The 22,070-nt window shown below is 44.0% G+C and overlaps 1 protein-coding gene across 1 annotated transcript in view; it reads right to left on the bottom strand.

Annotated features, from left to right (window-relative positions):
- pik3c3 (phosphatidylinositol 3-kinase, catalytic subunit type 3) overlaps positions 1-22,070 on the bottom strand; it is a 130,565-nt gene that overhangs the window by 32,956 nt on the left and 75,539 nt on the right. The window contains exons 13-18 of the mRNA XM_038790774.1: positions 21,896-21,963; positions 18,126-18,231; positions 16,142-16,258; positions 13,011-13,142; positions 4,454-4,582; positions 3,789-3,858 (exon numbers count right to left, since the gene is read on the bottom strand). Coding sequence (XP_038646702.1) covers positions 3,789-3,858; positions 4,454-4,582; positions 13,011-13,142; positions 16,142-16,258; positions 18,126-18,231; positions 21,896-21,963 — 622 coding nt within the window. The remainder of the gene's footprint in view (positions 1-3,788; positions 3,859-4,453; positions 4,583-13,010; positions 13,143-16,141; positions 16,259-18,125; positions 18,232-21,895; positions 21,964-22,070) is intronic.

Below are 22,070 nucleotides of genomic sequence, written 5' to 3'. Positions count from 1 at the left end.
GCAGCAATTGCTTGGTGCAATATACAGGCCACTATTGAATAGGAAATATGTAGATGAACAAATCTGCAAGGAAATTTCAGGACGATGCAAGAATTATAGAATAGTAATAATGGGGGTTGAATTATCTGAATATGGACAGCGGGATAGCAGATGTGAAAAAGGGCAGAGAGGGGCAAGAATGCCTAGTGTGTGTTTAGGAAACATTGCAACAGCAGCATGTTTGCAATCCAACAAGAAAACACCACTGTTAGTTCTTGGGAATGAAGTGGGCCACAAGCATTGGGTGAATCTTTAGGGTTAGCAATCATTGTACAAGGCTTGGGATGGCTATAGAAAAGGATAAGGAACAATTCAGAGTATGAATAACTAACTGGGACAAAACTGGGTAAGAATGGATCTCACAATTCCCAGCTAATTTTGCTTTCACTATGGATCACTTGTCCAACAGTATCAAGATCCTTCCTGAGATTGGTGTAAACAAGTAGCATGGCTAAAGCTGCCCACTCACATAGTTCCTGAAATAGAAATTAACATTGCACAGCAACATATACAAACTATATTGGAATTTTACGAGCAGTACAGCAGGTTTAAGTAGTTCACAAAAATTACACCTAGTCACCATCAATCCAACAGTTTTTTTAGTCATTCAATACTCCATTGTTGCACTTAGTATTTTTGAGTAAAACCTGCAATTAAAGCAACATCTTACATTTATAAAGCACCTTTAGTGTAGTAAAAATCTCAAGGCCCTTCATGGGAGCTTAATATATAAAAACATTGAGACTAAGTGAAAGATGGAGATATTAAGTAACTAAAAGCTTAGCCAGCAAGGTTGCTTTATGGGACTTCTTAAAGGGGAAGGAGAGAGAGAGAGAGAGATGCAAGGGTGTTGATGGGTGTCAAGTACCCAGTAGTTCAAGGTGATAAAGGTGAACAGGTATTGATATTCATTTGTTAGTTATCCTCGCATGTGTATATAAAATCAGCCGGCACTGGGTGGAGAAGAAAGTGGTGAGCAATTAACAATCTCTATCAAAACATCCTAGTCTCCGTGTCTTCCTCACAACCAGGCTTGGGGGTTTCCTCAGCTGAATTACTTTGATGTATTTCATTTTTCACCAGTATTCTTTGTGGTTCCACTTTGAGTGCAAATTCTAAGGGTCAGTTTGAAGAACGAATTTAACTAATATTGCATAAATAGTACACTAATAGTTAAGGATCTGCAGCAGTGACCATGGTGAAGGAAATAGAATATGGATGATAAAAATGTGACTAGCTTTTCAAATGATCAGGATTCAAATGCACTTCACAAAACAATATATTTTAAAAACTAAATGTTCAAAGCTTTCTATGCTCAATCAAGATTATACGACTGTAATTTTACATGGTGCAAAAATGGCACAAAGACCCTTAAGGACCAACAATATGGATTGCTAATAACCTTTTAATAAGGGTCATACTTTATCAGCCTTGCCTATTAAAACCTAGATCACACACTTCAATTTATTAAAACAATCTGATCCAAATTGACAGAAATCTAGGTTAATAGTCTCATGGGACATTTCTATTATCTGTACAAAGAACATGGCTGTGCCATAATTAAACACACTCAACAGAGATATTGCAGCACCAACAATGGCATGTCAGTGGAACTACAGGCTGAAAATTTTGAGCTAATGAATTTATATTAGATGATAACAATGACTGAAATGTTACTTCAAACCTTAGAATTAATTAACAAATATGTTATGCCAATATCAAATGATATTTAATACTGTCCAATCACAAAGGATAACGGGGAATCATCTGCATCACCAGCTATGCTCCAATTATATAAAAGCAAAATATTGTGAATGCTGGAGATCTGAAATAAAAACAAAACGCTGGTCTGTCAGCATCTAAGAAGAGAAACATGATATCATGTCCAGAAGGCATGAAAGGAATCATAAACTGTTTAAATCTAACCTTACCTTTTGCTTAGTTAAAAATGACTTTGCTGGACCAAAAACATGGCTGCTATAATCAGATTATTTGCAAATTAGCTACAGTTTTGGAAACTTCTAACAATTAAAGGGCAAAGCCCATTCCTCATCCTTGTGAAATCTTATATCATTGTGTGGACTCATTACAATCAATGAAACAAAGGAGCAGCAGGCAATCTTTCGCCCTAGCCTGGACGTATAACAAAGAGAGAGCCATCAAAACCTACGACGCTTGTAGCCACCATCTATCTCCTAAGGTGAACAATGGATTTTGACTAAAGGCATAGAAACTGATCGTTAATGTGAAACACCCATCAATGGACAACACCACATGACCAAAGTACCTGTGGTCAGAACAGGTTTGCTGAACCTTTGCTGCACTCCCTCTATGACAATAAATCTTTTGAGGTAAAGAGACCAAAACTGCACACAGTACTCCAGGTGGGGTCACTCCTGTACCCAAATCCTCTTGTGATAAAGGCGAACATTCCATTAGCCTTCCTAATAGCTTACTGGACCCGCATGTTAGCCTTCAGTGACCTATGGACAAGGACACCCAGGTCCCTTTATACATCTACATTTTCTAATTTTCCTAAAGTTGGAATGGAACTGATCAGAGGGCTGTAGTTAAAGATAGGGAATCTGGTGCTCACAATTTTACCTTGTGAAGGGAAGCAGCTCAAACCAAATGGGTGGTAAGAGATTCCTGGCTGTTTGAATCAGTAAGTGTATATGCATTGCTCTCAACTGCTCCCGTTAGTGAGGCAGTGCTTAACACCTTGTTAAAGATGATACAGAATCCAATGTTTGCCATGGGTTAATCAAGTAAGTATTAATGCACCCACTAAAAACTGTACCTGCATCTGAATTTAGAATAGAAATTGCAGATATGAAACTGTTATGCTGAAATTGCACCTTCCCACAAGTGGATGCATTTAGCATCCCAGAATAAAATCCTCAGCTTTGGTTACAGAAGATCATATGAGTTTCAATTAACTCTCGTTCCCTGCTTCAAAAATTGGCAACTTAATTGAACTATAAATAATACCAGTCAGCTCCATGGTGTTATACAGAAGACTCAAAACTAAATGGACTAATCAGGCTAAGAGGGTTAGAGGAGAAGAAATATGTTGGGCAAGACAAGGTGAAAATAAAAGTTGGGGAAACTACCTCTCTGTGTATGGGGCAGAAGATGAGAGTGATTGAGATGACCAGTAAATACTTAATGTAAGGATTTAATAATCACTATACATCATCTTGGACTGAATATTCAAAATGTTTAAGGCTTAAAACAAGTTTTAAATTATTCTGTTGGTCACTTAGTAAGATTGCATTAGTCACCATGCTGCAAGGACAACCAATTGCTTTGGTATACAAATGTATCCAGACAACAACATCTTCGTATTACAAATCAGCTATTTTCAGATCTAATTTTACATGATATTTATTGCTGCACACAGTCCTATTATAGCACCACCTGCAGTTTTAACAGGTACATAATGGATTATCATGAGAGTTTTCAATATACTTTGCAATGGAATACTGAGCGCCAAATAGTTTTTAATATACAATCGATTATATCAAAGTATTACACAGAAATAAGCACACAATATATGAAATTTAAAAAGAAAAACCAAACGCAAGATAATTATGCTAATTATTCTTAATTTAAATTTAGTTTCATTTAAAGACACGTTTTGTTCTGACTTCATACGTTTCAGTATGGCAGGCATGATCATTCCCCTCAACATGATTCCAATTATTCTTTTACATATGCACATTTCTTAATTAGGAAAAATATTTTACCATGCTTGGTACTGGTTGCCAAGACCTTATAGGGCGTCAATTTCAAATCAAGGTTTTCTTTCCTTAACAGCTGCAACAGAAGATCATACAAGTTTATAAAATACATTTATCTGTATTTAATTTCATTTGCCAATTATGCAAGTTTATTAATGTCCTCCTGTAATCTGTTGCAGTTTTCCTCAGTATTGACAATTCCGCCCCAGCTCAGCCAATTTGGGGTCATCTGCAAATTTAGAAAATGTGTTTTTTGATTCCAAAACCAAATCACTAAGGTAAATTTTGAACAGCAGTGGTCCCTGCGTTGATTTTTGTGGAATGCTACTTCCCATCTCGTCCCACTCTGAGTAACTACCCTTTGCTCCCACTCTCTTGCTTTTTGTCTGAAAGTCAGCGAGCAATCTGTTCTGCCATTTGGCCCCTGACTCCACACTCGTTAATCTTATCAATTGATTATGGTGTGTAGAGGTGTTCTTGGTTTTGATTATCTGCATCAAGTGAGATATTGGTGGACGACATGTTACCTATTAAATTCTGATAATGCAAACCATATTAATTTACTAAGGCAAATTATCCTCATATTTTCCAATATATTTACATGCAAGCATAAAAAATAATAGGTCCTGCAAGGCTTTTATTAGTGAAATATTGCATTTAATGTTTCTTACCTTGTCCATAAGTGAGATGATCTGGAGAATAAGTTGATCCTGTCGCAGATCATCGCCATGTTTGAATATAACAGGGTATTTGCCTCCATCGTCAGCTTTAAATATTAACTTTGCTGGCATAAGTGCACTCTGAAACAATAAAATGGATTCAAAGCACACACTGATCCTTAAATGGGAAGGAAAATGTGGGTGGGGGTTGAAAAAGTGGTGGGGGGGAGAAAGTGCAATAATGTTTGTTTAAAATATCTTTATGCTCGGCACTCCTCCCTGTTTTGCAAGATTTTTTTCCTGCTACTCTGCTTTGTGTCACTAATGGGAGAGTGCGCCCAGCATTCAAACATGGCTCCATAGCAAACCAAAGGCAGCAAGATCAGAGCAGCTGGAGGATCAATCTGGAGCAATGCAACACAGCAAAGAGCGTACATAAAGATGTTCAGTATTTTTGCTGTCATAAAATAGGAGAGTTGGGTGCTTTGAAGAAATTGTACTACCCCATACAGTAACTTTTCTCTTTTAATACTACTTGAACATTTATATCTGCTTGTATTACATTAGATGTTAAAATTACATCAAGTAAATAAGTTTTTCCTGAATTCTAAAACTTTAAACTTAGTGGTATATAAAGTAATTAAGAAATAGCATTTAAGAATCCTGTACAGGTAATCCCCAGGAATTAGGCAAGTCACAGAGTCATAACAGCACAGAAGGCAGCCTTTTGGTGCCTTATATGGGCTCTCTGAAGAATAATCCAGTCAATGCCATTCCCCTACTCTAACTCTGTAATTTTATTCCAAAATCCGACTTCCTTTTGAAATCATCATCTCCACTTTCACCTTTGTGTCTGGTGAGCTCCAGGACATTAGAACTCGCAGCGTAAAATTCTTCCTGACACCCACCCCGCCCGTATCTCTTATCCAAAATCCCAAATCTGTGTCCCCTAGTCATTGCAGTAACAATGATCTGCCCAAGGGCAGCTCTTCTGCTCATTTCTCCTCACAAGCAACTGACGAGGCAAGCATTAGTCTCCCACTTACAATTTCAATGAGATGAGGTTGGTTTCCTGTTGCCTTCCAGGCTGTGCTTAAAGAAAACACAAGTCCTCTTGGTGAAAGATCCTCCATCTGTAAGCAACCATTATTTCCTCCAGGTTTTTATCTCTGCTACCATCACCATTGAATGTTACCTGGTTACACCATTGGCAATGACTCAGCACTGGGTCTGGGGCACCTCACCAAAGGAAAGGGATGACAATCTCGAAGTCTCAAATAACCCTGCTGCTCTCAGTAGTCCTTCTACCATCTTCTAATCAGAAGAGTCTTTTATTTTAATATTTATACCTTACTTAAACTCCTTATAATCATGTACACCTCTATATATCCTGTAATCTCTTTTGCTGCAAGAGAACAGCCCCACCTTCTCCAACATAACCATAAAGGTAAATTCCCTCATCACTGGAACTATTCTGGTAAATCTCCTCGGTGCCCTCTCACTGACCATCACATCCTTCCTAAAATTCATGACAGGAACTGGACACAATCCTCGAGCAGTGGCCTAATCAGATTTTTATAAAGATTCAGCAGTTCAAAAGCAGCTGCTTTTGAACTCACCAACTCTATTAGGTCCCAGGTCTGGGTCCAGAAGCCTGTGGGGAAAATGCAGTCAACTGTTTCAGTTAATGATTTCTGGTCAGTTTGAGGAATTGAACAAATGAATGTGATACAAAATGGGATAATTAGTTAGGATAATGTAGAGGATAGACCCGGGTATAGGATCCGGAGAGTAGGGTAGTGAGTTTATCAGGGAATGAACAAAGGAACTGAGCAAAGCATGGCCGGGGGGGGGGGGGGGGAGGGCGGTTGTTAGGACCAGATCCTCGTGCAGAGGGGGATGGTGTGGCGCTAACAATTGCACACAGAGACTCGATACGGTACAAGAGAGGCTTTATTACAGTGAGATTTATTCCTTCGGCTGCAGCTGTAGAATGGCATCTCAGGGAAACTTATGAATATTTATACTGCTCCCTGTGGGCGGAGCTAGCCGGCAGGGGCTTACCGGAAAACCTGTAATACAGGTACTGTCATACATCCCCTAATGCAAGCACACACATATATACAGTGGTAGATCACCACATTCACCCCCGGTAAAAAATGAGTCCGGCTCGGGTGACGTGAAACTATAATACAATCTATTTACAGAGCGGGGGAAAAAGGGACCAAGTGTCCATCGGGCAACCCGATGCCCGTCACAGGTTGAGACGGACCGGCGGTCGGACGTTCCGTTGTGAGCGACGCAGCAGTGGTGGCGACGTCGGCACAGATGGTGTCGGCGTTGACGGCGTAGGTGCTGGCGGTGTTGGTGCTGGCCAGCGGCGGGATGACTCCGGGAGCAAGCCAAAATCTTCCATGGCCTCTAGTGTGGGCAGGGGAACGAGGGATGGACCTGGTGGGGCTGAAGTCGGGGGCGCCGGGTAAAATGAGGGTGGTGCGTGGGTAGGGAGGAGTGTGGGCATGGGATCGGCACCCGAGGGAGCCAGGTCCCTGAGCGAGACTGTATCCTGGCGGCCTTCGGGGAACTCCATGTAGGCATATTGGGGGTTCGCGTGGAGCAGGCGTACCTTGTCCACCAGAGGGTCTGCCTTGTGGAGCCTGACATGCCTATGAAGAAGGACTGACCCTGGAGCTGCGAGCCACGTCGGGAGCGACACCCCGGATGTAGACTTCCTAGGAAAGGCAAAAACACGTTCATGGGGTGTGTTGTTAGTTGCGGTACACAGCAGTGACCAAATGGAATGGAGCGCGTCAGGGAGGACCTGCTGCCAGCGAGCGACTGGGAGGTTCCTGGACCATAGGGCCAGCTGGACGGCCCTCCATACCGTCCCTTCTCCCTCTCTACCTGCCCGTTTCCCCGGGGGTTGTAGCTGGTCGTCCTGCTGGAGGCGATACCCCCGCTGAGCAGGAACTGACGCAGCTCATCGCTCATGAATGAGGATCCCCTGACACTGTGGATATAGTCGGGTAAACCAAACAGAGCGAATATGGAATCAAGGGCCTTGATGAAGGTGGCAGATGTCATATCCGGGCATGGGATGGCGAAGGGGAACCTAGAGAACTCATCGACCACACTAAGGATGTAGGTGTGGCTGTCGGTGGAGGGGCCCTTTGAAATCCACGCTGAGGCGTTCAAAGGGGTGGGACGCTTTCACCAGCCGCACATGGTCTGGCCGGTAGAAGTGCTGCTTGCACTCCGCACAGACCTGGCAGTCTCAGGTGACTGTCTGTACTTCCTCGACGGAGTAGGGCAGATTGTGGGCTTTGACCAGATGGTACAACCGAGTGACCCCCGGATGGCAAAGGCTCTCGTGCAAGGCACGGAGCTGGTTCACTTGTGTGCTGGCACATGTACCTCGGGAGAGGGCGTCTGGGGGTTCGTTGAGCTTGCCGGGGCGATACAAGATCTCGTAATTATAGGTGGAGAGCTCGATTCTCCACCGCAAGATTTTGTTGTTGATCTTGCCCCGCTGTGTGTTGTTAAACATGAAGGCTACCGACCGTTGGTCAGTGAGGAGAGTGAATCTCCTGCCGGCCAGGTAATGCCTCCAGTGCCGCACCGCTTCAACGATTGCCTGGGCCTCCTTCTCAACAGAGGAATGTCGGATTTTGGAGGCATGGAGGGTGCGGGAAAAGAATGCCACGGGTCTGCCTGCCTGGTTTAGAGTGGCGGCAAGGGCGACATCTGAAGCATCGCTCTCCACTTGGAAGGGCAGTGTCTAGTCTACTGCGTGCATCCCGGCCTTGGCAATGTCTGAGCGAATACGAGCGAAGGCCTGTTATGCCTCGGCCGTGAGGGGAAATTGTGTGGACTGGATCAGTGGGCGGACCTAGTCCGCGTATTGTGTGACCCACTGGGCCTAGTAAGAAAAGAACCCCAGGCATCGTTTGAGAGCCATGGGGTAGTGTGGGAGGGGAAGATGGGGGGGGCGCATGCGGTCGGGATCGGGCCCCAGTAGTCCGTTTTGGACTACGTAGGCGAGGATGGCTAAGCTGTCTGTGCTGAACACACACTTCTCCTTGTTATAAGCGAGGTTGAGGAGAGATGCGGTGTGGAGAAATTTAGCAAGGTTGGCGTCATGGTCCTGCTGGTCGTGGCCGCAGATGGTGACATTGTCTAAGTATGGAAACATGGCCCGCAGTCCGTACCGGTCAACCATTCGGTCCATTTCTCGCTGAAATACCGAGACCCGTTAGTGACGCCGAAGGGAACCCTAAGAAATTGATACAGTCGACTGTCCGCCTCGAAGGCAGTGAAGGGATGGTCCGATTTACAGATGGGGAGCTGGTGGTAGGCGGATTTCAGGTCAATTGTTGAGAAGACCCAGTACTGTGCAATCTGATTGACCATATCAGATATGCGAGGGAGGGGGTATGCGTCGAGCTGCGTGTACCGGTTGATGGTCTGGCTGTAGTCCACGACCATCCTGTGTTTCTCCCCAGTTTTAACCACCACCACTTGGGCTCTCCAGGGACTGTTGCTGGCCTCGATAATACCCTCCCGAAGCAGCCGCTGGACCTCGGACCTGATGAAGGTCTTGTCCTGGGTGCTGTACCGTCTGCTCCTGGTGGCGACGGGCTTGCAATCTGCAGTCAGATTGGCAAAGAGGGAGGGAGGGTCAACCTTGAGGGTCGTGAGGCCGCAAATGGTGAGGGGAGGTAGGGGTCCGCCGAATTTGAGGGTGAGGCTCAGGAGGTTACATTGGAAGTCCAAGCCCAGTAAAAGTGTCGCACAGAGGTTGGGGAGAACGTACAGGCGGAAACGGTTGAATTCAACGCCCTGTACAGTGAGTTTAACCAGACAGAAGCCCTGGATTGGGAGAGAGTGGGATCCAGAGGCCAGGGAGATCCGCTGGTTGGCGGGATGGACCGCGAGGGAGCAGCGCCTTATCGTGTCCGGATGGATGAAGCTGTCCGTGCTCCCGGAGTCGATGAGGCAGGAGGTCGCGTGGCCGTTGACAAGCACCGTCGTAGAAGCGGTGGCCAGGTTGCGAGGACGGGATTGGTCAAGCGCCATGGACCGCAGAAGTAGCAGCGGGGACCCCCAGGGTGCGCGGTGCGGCGAGCAGCGTAGGCATACTGCACGGGAGTGGCCCCAGTCGGGGGGGTCGGTTGCGGGGTCCACGAGGGGTAGGGTGGATGGGCCGCGCTGCTGGCGGGGTAGGATCGCACATTACGGGAAGCGGCCGTCAGAGCTAAGGTCTCCGTTGCCGCAAGATCGAGAGCGGCCCCTTCCAGCAGTCGTTGCCGGATGGGGTCTGATGCAATACCTGTTACAAATGCATCCCGCATGAGTAGATTCAAATGTTCCGTGGCCGAGACGGCCTGGCAGTCGCAGTCCCGTACTAGAGGGATAAGGGCCCGCCAGAAGTCCTTAATCGACTCACCTGGTTGCTGAACGTGAGTGGAGAGTACATGTCTCGCAAACAGAGTGTTCGTCGACTGAGCGTAATTCTCTTTGAGCAGTTCCATGGCCCGGGCGTAGGTAGGCGCGTCCTGAATCAGCGGGAACACGCTGGAGCTCAACCTTGAGTATAGGAGTTGTACCTTCTGAGCCTCCGATGGTGCAGGGTCCGCTGAGGTGATGTAGGCCTCGAAAACAGCCAGACGGTGGTTAAAGTCTTTCTTGGCGTGTGGCGACTGCGGATCCAGCTGCAGGCGATCAGGCTTAATTCTGATGTCCATGATGTTGGAAAATCTCACTGTAATAAATTGTGGCGCTAACAATTGCACACAAAGACTCGATACGGTACAAGAGAGACTTTATTACAGTGAGATGCTATTCCTTCGGTTGCAGCTGTAGAATGGCATCTCAGGGAAACTTATGAATATTTATACAGCTTTTATGTGGGTGGAGCTAGCCGGCAGGGGCTTACCGGAAAACCTGTAATACAGGTACTGTCATACATCCCCTATTGCAAGCACACACATATATACAGTGGTAGATCACCACAGATGGAAAGAATGCTGGGTAAAAGAGGGCCCCAGGGTTGAGGAATGCGAAGTGAGCCAATCAGGATATATGGCCAGGTCAGGAAGTGTATAGGGATGACCTACGGGAATCTTGCATTCATTACTGTTGCCTTATTTGGTCATATATGTGAAACTTGATGCCACTTGAATGTGTATGTAAGAAAAGTTCTGTTTCTTTTGTTCTCACTCGTTCTGGAATACACAGGAGACCAGATTGTGTCCTGTCCCTTAATAGAGTGGGTTCTACTTGCAAGATGATTAAAATAAATAATAATTGTTACCTACAAACCCATCTCGAATTTTATTGAGACCAGACTAACGGGAAAAGAAACTAATTTGTCAAGTTGTGATGAAAGGATTGTAGTATTGATGAATAGAGAGCGTAAATTGTAGCATTCAAATATATCAATTTTAAGTAACAGGACAAAAGACTTGCTTCAACTTGCTTTTATGAGATGCAGAAAGAGGTTGTGCAGTTCCCTCCATGGCCCATAACCCTTTGAGATATCCTTCAGGACATTTTAGTATGTTGATTATGGTACATAAATTCAAATCACAGCTGTTGTTTTTGAAGACAAATGGTAGCTGGGGTAAAACCTGACCATCATTTTTCCCAACTATATAACAAATAGGTATCACAGGCAGATCTAAATGAAATGTACTCCCAAATCAGAGCTGCAGGTTTCACACAAGCTGCAGTAACTGCACAGTCGCTAAAGCTTTAAACAGCTGGGATGACAGTGAAATTTAACATCTTCTCTCAGAATCAGTGAAACACTGATGCCAGATTAATTTCACTGGACTTCACACAGCATACAAGGCCTCTGGGAGGATGAATACTTCCATCTTAAACAATAGGATCCAATAGGCTTAGCTATTTAGCTCAGTGAGCTTGACAGCTGGTTTGTGATGCAGAACAAGGCCTGCAGCGCAGGTTCAACTACTGTACCAGCTGTATCCGAACAAGCACCGGAATGTGGCGACTAGGGGCTTTTTACAGTAACTTCATACTTGTGACAAAATTATTATTATTATCAGTAGTGAGCCACTTCGTTTTCTCTCAATTTATCCAGAGAATATTTGGCACAGGCGACAATACCATTTTCTGCATCATTGACTATGATATTATTATTTTTCAGCCAAATACTTCACCATCAGTGGTCAAAGGTGCACTCGATATAGAGTCGATCCTATTCACCCTTGGTACTTACTTTATTCTTTCAATAACGGTTCTCTGAGGATTCATCTTTGGTTCCATAGATTTGCAATTTTCTCTGATTAGGTGACCGTTTCCGCGCTGGTGCCCTCGCAACATGGCGTAGCAACACAACGGGCTTGCGCAGAAGGTAGGACCCTCCCAGATCGTACGCACCCGCCGATCAGTAGCCCCGATTGCCAGCCTGTCCGTCGTTGAGGCCCCCCCCGCCAGGATGGCCACCACGGCCGCGGGTCCGAGCTCCCGCCGGGTGGTACCATATGTGAACCATGCCGGCAGAACTCGATGGGTCGACCGTGGATAATCGCTGCGGGGACCTCTTTCAACGCCTCCCGACCAACGCCGCATCGACCGCGCACGCGACTGGTGGCGATTCCCCGGCCGCCGGAGAATCACGTCCCAGCGTCATGGTTGATTATCCGATCCGCCGCGGGCTCGGAGAATCCCGGGCATGAGCTCTGATAATTACTGAGGCATGCTTTCAGCACAGGGCAGAGCTGTTGATGAGAGCCCGAGATGCCCAACCTGGGTTTTAATGCTAGACATGTAATAGGCACAAAAATCACCGAGGGATTCAATCATTCATGTCTCATTTCATTTGTCAGATGTCTCAGAGGCTTAGGTAAGCTCAGCCCTGAGTGGTAAAAAATAGAAATCTTGTTAAAATGGAAGAATGCAACCACTGTGAAAAGTTAACAACAGACCTATCTCCTGGGAGCAGATTGGCTGCCTGGCCCTCCTCCTCCTTCCCTTAAACATGGCAGGTTTAAAGCTGCTTGGGTTCAAGTTCAAAATTTTAACTTCATACCCGTTTTATTTTGCGGGGGGGGGGGGGTTAGGATTACTCCAAGGGATCAGTTTTTATTTATTTCCTGACGATGGCCAGTTCTAGTGCTCCATTTTTTAACTCCTGCACTGCCTCTTATGTAACAAGTCCACACAGGTAGTATCCAATTTGTAAATTTACAATCTGCTTTTAAAATTACTGTAACTGTTTAGAGCGGACTGACAACAAATGGTCTGAACAAGCTAATGTCATGGCTGTGTAACTTTACAGATTACAAACTGATAAAACTATATAATTAATTAAAACCAAAGTTGGATTTGCCAGAAAATAAATTATTTTCTTACTGTCTACTATCCTGATGCAAACGAAGTTTAAAAGCAAATCTGAATAAAGAGTAGGATCAGGATATTGAAAGAAAAACAAAAATTACTTCAGAAACATATTCTTAACCAAAGAGATTTTTTTCCCCAATTAAATCTCAAATCAAAATTACATAACACTGTACAGATAATATATCTCAACTCCAAAGTTTACCTTAAATAAAGTTGCTTTTTCCGGAATGATACCTCTGATTTTAACTTGCGGCTCTAAAGGTAAAGGTATAGGCTCGATCTCTGATAAGTTCACTTTTTCATTGTCTGCCAATAACGTCTGCAACCTTTCAATCTAGAAAGAACAAAACATATTCTTATCATGAAAAGAATTGAGAAAGTGGGGCAATTTGTTGTAGTCAACAGAAAGTACAAGGTAAATGGGTTAATGATCTATCAAAAATGAATAATCGTGTCATTTTTCTTACTGCTATTTCGAGGATCTGACTGTATAATGTGGATAAAATGGCTACATTATTTCCCTTTATTACAGCAATGACTAAAGTTCAAAACTATTAAATGACTCGAAGTATTTTTTGACAACCCGAGGTCATTATAGACAGCATCTAAATTTAAGCTATCTTTTCAGGTAATAGATCCACAATGTATTAATTTTGTTTTACAGCTATTTAAGCCACGGTTCATATCTGTAGAACAAATCAAACCTCATGACAGGAAGGGTAGGATTATGTCACCCGGCAGTTATGTCTGACTGCAAATGTTTTGCAATGTGTGCAATTTCAGAGGCCAGAGCTGCCGATTCCCAGCCACATACATGAACAATGAAGGCAAGCATTGAGAGGATAGCACTGTATTTGTAGCTCTTGCCATACAAAGCACTAGTTTGCGATAAGCAGCTTTTGCAAGAAGCGACAGATGCTTTGTGGCATGTTGGAACTAGAGAGAGTGGGAAGCACTATATAGAGCAGGACACAAGCAATAGATACCATTTTCAACATAAAGTAGCACAACTAAATCACTGTATCCCCGGGAGGGAATGCGATAATTGCAATGATGCATTCCGCCTTTAAATGAAAGGATGTAATATTGTTTGTTTGTTAATTGTTACGTGTACAGAGGTACAATGAAAAGTATTTTTCTGCGAGCAGCTCAAATGGATCATTTAGCACTTGAAAATAAAATAAAATTAAATTAAAGTACATAATAGGGCAACACAAGGCACACAATGTAAACGCATAGACACTGGCATCAGGTGAAGCATACAGGAGTGTGGTATTATTCAGGTCAGTCCATAAGAGGGTCGTTTAGGAGTCCGGTAACAGTGGGGAAGAAGCTGTTTTTGAATCTGTTTGTGCGTATTCTCAGACTTTTCTATCTCCTGCGCGATGGAAGAAGTTGGAAGAATGAATAAGCTGGGTGGGAGGGGTCTTAGATTATGCTGCCCGCTTTAGATAGATAATATTGGGAATATCTTCTTTAATTGTAGAAGGCCAGGGCAGTATTTATTTTGGAAAGTAGAAGCTATAGTTGCTGTTCTCTTGTCCAGCGGAACTACATGGACTGTGAAGCAGCCACAGAATTGTTTGTTTTATTTATTCCAAGGTATTGAACATTGTTGCCTAAGACAGTATTTATTGCTCATCCCTATTTGCCCCAGAGAAGGTGGTGGGTGAACAGCCTTTGGAACCACTGCAGTCCTTGTAGTGTAGGTGCATCCACAGGGCTGTTAAGGAAGGGAGTTCAGGATTTTGACCCAACAACTGTGAAGGATGGTGTGTGGATTCCTGAAGACACAGGTTAGAAGTCCTTTTACAAATTCCATAGGAAGTATTGTTATTTGGTTCCAATATGTCGATAACAAAGGTAGTTTTAAGGGATTCATATTTGTGTTGGTAAACATTAGAAATAAGGTGTGGTTTTGGTGGTTTAATTTAATGTTTCTGAGCCTGGAATGAGCCTGTAGTTAGATTCATGCTGGACAAAGTTGTTTGTACATGTGGGAATTGGTTTCAATTTGAACTGCAATTTTATTGTGCTTAGTGAGTGCTAAGGTGAGAAAAATAAATAAAAACGGCATAGGCATGAGGCATTGCTTAGCAACAGGAGTCCTCTTCCCAAAGGAGGAAGCTTTCTTTGCTCATTTATTTAGCTGGAAGCTACAAGAGTTGGTGACCAGCAACGTCTTTCTGATTGGCTAGAAGAAAAGCCATACAATGGAGTAATGGTTAAGAAAGCGAGTGCCAGAAATCTAAAAGACCAGCTACTTAAGGAAACTAGGAAAATGACATTAAAAGAATTGAGAGCAGAACAGGGTACTGTTTGTTTCAAGTCACAGAACTGTAAAGGAGCTGGCTAGTGAGAAGTCAGAAAGATATCTGGAGCGCGATTCTCCGCTCCCCACGCCGGGTGGGAGAATCACGGGAGGGCCGGGCGACTCACGACACGCCGTCCTGGCACCCTCCGCGATTCTCCCACCCCCCGCTCGGAGAATCGCCGCTTTTCACGGCGACTGCCGATTCTCCGGCCCGGATGGGCCGAGCGGCCTGACATTACCGACCTGTTCACGCTGGCGGCAACCACACCTGGTCGCTGCCGTCGTGAACATGGTGCCAAAGCTTTGTTTGTGGCTTGTGGGGGGCGAAGAGGGGAATGAGTACCATGGCTGTGCTCGGGAGGGGACTGGCCCAAGATCGGTGCCCACCGATCATCGGGCCAGCGTCTCCAAGGGACGCACTCTTTCCCCTCCGCCGCCCCGCAAGATCAAGCCGCCTCGTCTTGCGGGGCAGCGGAGGGGAAGACGGCAACCGCGCATGCGCGGGTTGGAGCCGGCTAACCTGCACATGGGCAGCTGACGTCACTTAGGCGCCGCCGTCGCGTCATTCTCGGCGCGCCGCCTTGACGCGTCAAGGCCCGGCGGCCGAGATTTACGGAGCACCGCTCCTAGCCCCCTGGGGGGGGGGGGGTGTGTGTGTGTGTGTGTGTGTGTGAATAGGGGGCGAGGAGCGGCCTCCGAGGCCGTCGTGAAACTCGGCCGAATTCACAACGGCCTTCCCGATGCCGTGTGGGAGCGGAGAATTCCGCCCCTGGTGTGGTTCTAAGGTTTGCCATATCTTACTACAGTCTGAGACGTCAATTGAAATAATTGTGGAGCGATTGGTGGCTAGATATTAGAATTTGTGTTATAAAAGCATCCAAGACAAAGAAATTGTCAAAGAGACTGGTATAAATCGTTGAGTGGATTCACTTGTAGAAGTGGAGAGGAAGCTCTAATCTGCAAAAATGGATGCTGTTCAAATTCACTTTTAGGTCAATTAACTGGCAATGTAAAAATACCTTCTTCTTTCGATTCCCACTTTCTCGCTGAACAGCTTTCATAAGGTGCACTAGTCGGTCCACAAATGTCTGTTGAGCAGCTAGAAGGGAACGCATGACTCTCACATTCTTGTCTCCCTAAAATATGCAATTTATTAAAATAAAATTGAACAAATCAGTTCGTACCCTTCTAACTTAGAAACCAAGTTTTGTGCAGTGTAGTTACCCTATGATAACTGTGGTCATTGTTTTCCTGTTATAAAACTATATGCCTGAAAAAGAAAATGAACCACTCTGCAGGAAACTTAATGAACTATTAAAAGGTAGTATTCACCTCAATGGTCACTCAGAGGACTAGTTAGGCCACATAACATTTTACTTAACCAACCCTTTAAAAAACAGGGACACAAGTCAAAGAGGGCAGATATCAGGATAACCAAAGTAATGTTCACAGGAACGTTGTACAAATGATGCTAATAGATCAAAATAAAATTTACAATGATCCTAAATTATTTTCATTTGGCAAATTCAGTACTTTGTGGAGAGGCCATTCAATGACAACTTTGGAGTCAGACTCCAGATCAGAATTTATTCAAAAACGTTAGCAGATATCCCCATGATATTGCATAAGCAAGATGCCTGGTACACACTAAAATACAAACTCAGGCACAATGGTTTGAGTTTCTTATTAAACAAATACAAAATGTTGTAAATATTAGTCTTCTGTCACCTTTATTAAAAAGCTGTAAAACAACGATCATTCAAGCTATTAACTGTGAAAACCCCTAAAACGGTCCCCATATGGGATAATTTGCAAAGTGAAATAATGTCAGGTGGGGCTTTCCACTTCTGCATTCTCCAGCCCTGATTTTCCACCTTAATGGGAAGAATGGAAAACTGTCAGCCAGCAGCCAAGGTGCTGATAATTAGCAAAACTGAAATAATTTTTTAAAAATCCAATCATAATAGCACAGACACGTTGTTGGCTCAGCTGGGTGGCACGTGGAAACTTAAAATTCTCACTTCCATTTTATTTAAAATTAACGTCGAAGACACAAAATTAAGCCTCCCATTGTAATATTAATTACATTTCCATAGGCGGAAATCTCCCCTACCGGCGGGGCGGGTCATATCGCCGCCGAGGAGTGGTGTGAACCACTCCAGCGTCGGGCCGCCCGGAAGGTGCGGAATCCTTCGGACCTTCAGGGGATAGGCCGGCGCCGGTGGGGTTCAACGGCGCCCAAGTACCTCCGCCGGCCGGCACGAGTTGGCGCATGCGCCAGATCGCCAGCGTGTGCGGATGTCATCCCAGCACATGCGCAGGGGGATTCTTCTCTGCGCCGGCCATGGCGGAGGTTGACAGCAGCCGACGCGGAGGGAAGGAGTGCCCCCACGGCACAGGCCCGCCTGCGGATCGGTGGGGCCCGATCGCGGGCCAGGCCACCGTGGGGAACCCTTCGGGCCCGGATCTCCCGGGACCAGATCTCCCCCGCCTGAGGACTCTGCAGGCCGCCCGTAGAGCCAAGTCCCGCCAGTACGGACCTGGTTTGATTTATGCCGGTGGGACCAGCCGAAAACGGGCGGGCACTCGGCCCATCGCAGGGTGGAGAATCGCCCGGAGGGCCGCTGCTAGCGGGCGCCAACCGGCGCAGCGTGATTCCCGCCCCCACCAAAACCCCGACGGCAGGGAATTCGGCAGCCGGCATTGGGGAGGGATTCACGCCACCCCCCCGGCGATTCTCCGACCTGACGGGGGGGGGTCGGAGAATCTCGTCCCACGTGTCCAGATTGCAACACAAAAATAATAGCAACACAATGCCTGCATATATAGAGCTCCACTGTCCAGAAAGGGTTTGCTCAAAAGATAAAAGCATTTTAATTAAATTATCTGCTGTTCCCCAAATTCACATTACCACTACAGCCACATCGCTACCCATTATAGTAAAATTACTTAAGCTCTCAACTTTGCTATCAAAAGAAAATTGAAAATAACAATTTCAAATACCTTTAGCAAGGCTTGACTAAACCGCCTCATCACATTCAAATACATCTCATGAGTTTTTGGGTCACGTTGTTGAGTATCCTGATCTTCACATTCTACAATAACATACCTTATGAAACAAGAAGAAAGAACGTGGCTTGGGAAATACAGTATATGACTAACAAGCTCAAAATATAAAAATATGGTCGATGTGACAAAAAACTCCATTATCTAAGCAGTTATTTCTGTAATTAATTGTTTATACCACATTCAACTAAAAGCTGGTGCACAATAGTTCAATTATATTTCTTCTAACCGGAACTTGACAATAAAAATTAAGCAATTGATGCCATAATTGGACGGGAAGATCCCACAATGTAGCCCTGGGTCAAAAGAATGTAATATTTACTTTTTGTTTAAATTAACATGGAGGAACACGGAGTTACAGGATTGAACAAGAAAAAAAAAATTAAAGCATGAAAAGTTGGATTATTATACAATACTCTTTACACCCCTCTCCTCCATAGTTTTAACAATTATACACAGGTTTCAGGATTAACACAGATTACAAAGTACATCTTAATCGACAATGGTGTTATTAACACACAGTTTCTTTTAAGCACACAAAATGACGGTGAGCAAATAAACTCTCCACTCTGAAGCCCAAGTGAATGTTTGTGGATGTCTCCTCAGAATTCCCTCAGATGGTATCATGTAAGAGTTTCCAAACTCCACTCCCAAAAATACATTTTAAAATCTTGTCTCATAATCTTTCCCTTAGCGGTTTGTGTTCTGGAATCCAGTCCACCTTTTCCAAATGACATTAAATCCAAGGTTCCGCTTCACTTTTCACAATAAATCCAGTCCAGGATTTTATACCACCCCTTTTTAGGTTTCCTTTGTCTCCCTACTTTTACACAAACTTCGAGACCCTGCCACCTATTTCCACTGTTAATTCAACTCACTTTTCACATGTTGCAGTAACAATGTTTCCGAACAATATTTTGAGTAGTTCATGTGCATCATTACTTTCCAACACTTCTAATTGTTTCTGTATTTTCCCCTCTCAAGGCACTACTGCCATTCAGCTCCCCCCCACCTCCCCTCCCCTCCCCCCCCACTACCACTCCTTACCCAAATTGCCATTATTCATGCAAAATTGGCAGACAATTTGACTGTGTTTTGATGGCAGGGGGAGGAAGTAGGAAGGAGGAAACAGGCATGAAAGCAAAACACCTAAAGCAGATTATATCCTCTGTAGGTTTACACACATTAACACTTCCAGCAACAAAGGTGAGACAGCAAATCAAGAACAAGTATCTTGGCCAAGTGCATAGAATTCAACCACAGAACCTCAATAATGTTCAAGCCCAGATAAGCTAAACTCAGCAGAGATCAAACCTGGAATCTTCTTACTCTCACTGAATCACCGGACCAAGACCTTCAGATCCAGTAATTTAAGTGACAGACACAAAAGCAATTTATGCTCAGCCATTATCTCTCTTCTACTTGTCATTCAACAAAATTGACCAAGACACCACAAAAATGTCTCTGCTTTTGGGGCTGCCTTGAATGATATATTAATTCCCTATTGCATCACTTCAGTATGACCAGCAGCAATGTAGGTTGATTGACTGAAAGGCAACAGCAAAGGCACTGGTGAAGTGGCAACGGTGGAAATACAAATACTGTTGGCAAAGGCACTAGTGAAGTGGCAGCGGTGGAAGTACAAATACTGTTATCTTGAGAGGGGGCAGCAAATTTATCCATTGACATTCCCTGGGGTGGCCTCTCAGGAATCCTAGTCACCTATTGGGTGTTAAATTGTTGAATTACTGAAGTCAGCATGTCCCTTTGAGCACTGAGATCTGTAGCCATTATGACCTGACCTGGTATGGATACCAAAGGTACTGGGAGCGGGTGCAGCTAGGAAAGCCATTGCAAGTGATATCCTTGCTAGTGAAGTGAGTTACATTCCCACCCAGCTGGATAATAGTGGAGAGATACAAGATTAACAAAAGGCAACAGGATAAAACTTGATTGAGAGCAGCAGCCTGTTTCTTAATATTTGAACATGATTCGTATGTGGCAGCATAGAAGAAGAAAAGACCATTCGGTCAATTGAGCCTGCACTTTTATATACTACTTGCTACAGATTTTGCTACTGTTTAACAGATCCATTCTTTAACAATATTATTCTGAGCCATGCTCACCAACTGTTTGCTTTGCTTTGGAACCAATAGCAGCCAATAATTGCCATAATAAGGAAGGCTTATTGGGAACAAAAACCTTACTCGTAGGGCATCAAGTCTCCAGAGAACCAATAAGATTTGTGTGCTCCATTGAGAACTGAACACTTATAATGGGGGTGCATGAAGGGAAATGAAAAAGAGAGCGAGAATTTCCCATCTGGTCACATTTCCTCACCACCACACCCCTGTTGCATATAAAGATCACCATTGAGAAGCAGCCAGATTCCAAATATCAGTCACTGGAGTCTGAAGCTCTTTTTCCTAAATCAGTATACGGTGCTCTAGAATAATGATTTAACTACATACCACACCATTTTACCATTGAAATTGGTGAATTATTATGCTAAACATTCAAAGTTTATACTTGTTCAATCAAGCCAATATTAGTCATTGAATATAGTAACGATTTACCGAGTAATTTTAAACCAAGATAGCCTCGCTGTTAAAAGTTCTAAATGTCTTAATTAGTTTAAACACTTCCAAATATGTATTCAAATACAGGATTTGGGACTACGAAATCAAGTATTCATTCTTTCCCAGTGTGAATTGGTCAGAAGTATGCTGCCAATGCATCCAATATTATTTCAATCAAAAAGAGCTGCAGACCCTGATGCTTCTGGAAATTGCATTAAAATATTTGTTAGATGTTGCACAAAGACGATGGACATCTTGTGGTGCAGTAATGCCAGTACTCAAATAGAAGTAGGACATTGATGACAGCCTCAGCAGGCTGAAAGTTGGAGTTTACATAGAATATAACCAGAATAAGGCCTTAGACATAAGAGATTACCTAAACAGACATGTACTGATATTCCTTCTCATCTCTAACTTTCTCCAGTCCTACAACCCTCTCCAGAATCCTTGACTCCAGTTATTTATGCTATTTTCTTCACAGGTGGCACTTTATCCTCTTCACCTGTGGTACCCATATGCCCAATCATCTCGCAGTAACACTCTGTCTCTTCATCTCATCTTATCTCCTTCAAGATTCTCCTCAAACGTTATCTTGTTGCTGAACTTTTAGTCACCCCTCTTAATATCCAATCTTTAGCATGCAACCCATTTCTTTCTGATTTTGCCTCTGTGAAGCTATGTGCAGAAATGCAACTGTGTGGGGGATTTTTCCAAGCCTAAGGAGTTGGGCCAAAGAATGCTCTGAACTAGATGATCAGACATTCTTCAAGTGAGTGCAAATTCAGGCTTTTGTAACTGTTAAATTGAGTGCTTAAACTTTGACCCAATTTAAATTTGGTCTTTTTCAAATTGAAATTTTCCTGGGTGAATGGGAGTAGATGGGTAAATCACCTAGACCGATATGGTTCCTGCATGGCACCAAATTACAGCACAGCAATTCTGAAGTATGTTAAGTCTTCTCCTTCTCAGCAGTTTGGATAAAAATTTGTGCTTCACAAAGAAGTTAAGGAAAATGATCCCAAAGATGGGGCGAATAAGCTAATCACTATTCATGAAAAGATTAGCTGACTTCTGGGGAACTGTAGAAGTCATCCTAAAGAAAATCCTTGAAAAAAAAACATCACTTACCAGTATAAATAGTTGGCCAGAGTAGAATTCCTGCAAGCTCTTGATATTAGGAAGGCACAAAGGTCTTGCTTGAAGAGGAAAGAAGAAAAGTTAAATCAGAGTTGAACTATTAATTCAAGAAATTGTAAGACAAAGTAGATGAAATTAAGTCACCGTATTAATTTGTTCCAACTGT

This window comes from Scyliorhinus canicula, chromosome 3, assembly GCF_902713615.1.
Source record: "Scyliorhinus canicula chromosome 3, sScyCan1.1, whole genome shotgun sequence".
Classification (NCBI taxonomy): domain Eukaryota; kingdom Metazoa; phylum Chordata; class Chondrichthyes; order Carcharhiniformes; family Scyliorhinidae; genus Scyliorhinus; species Scyliorhinus canicula.
Note: the sequence above shows the minus strand (reverse complement) of the source record. Positions and strands in the feature narration are given on the sequence as shown.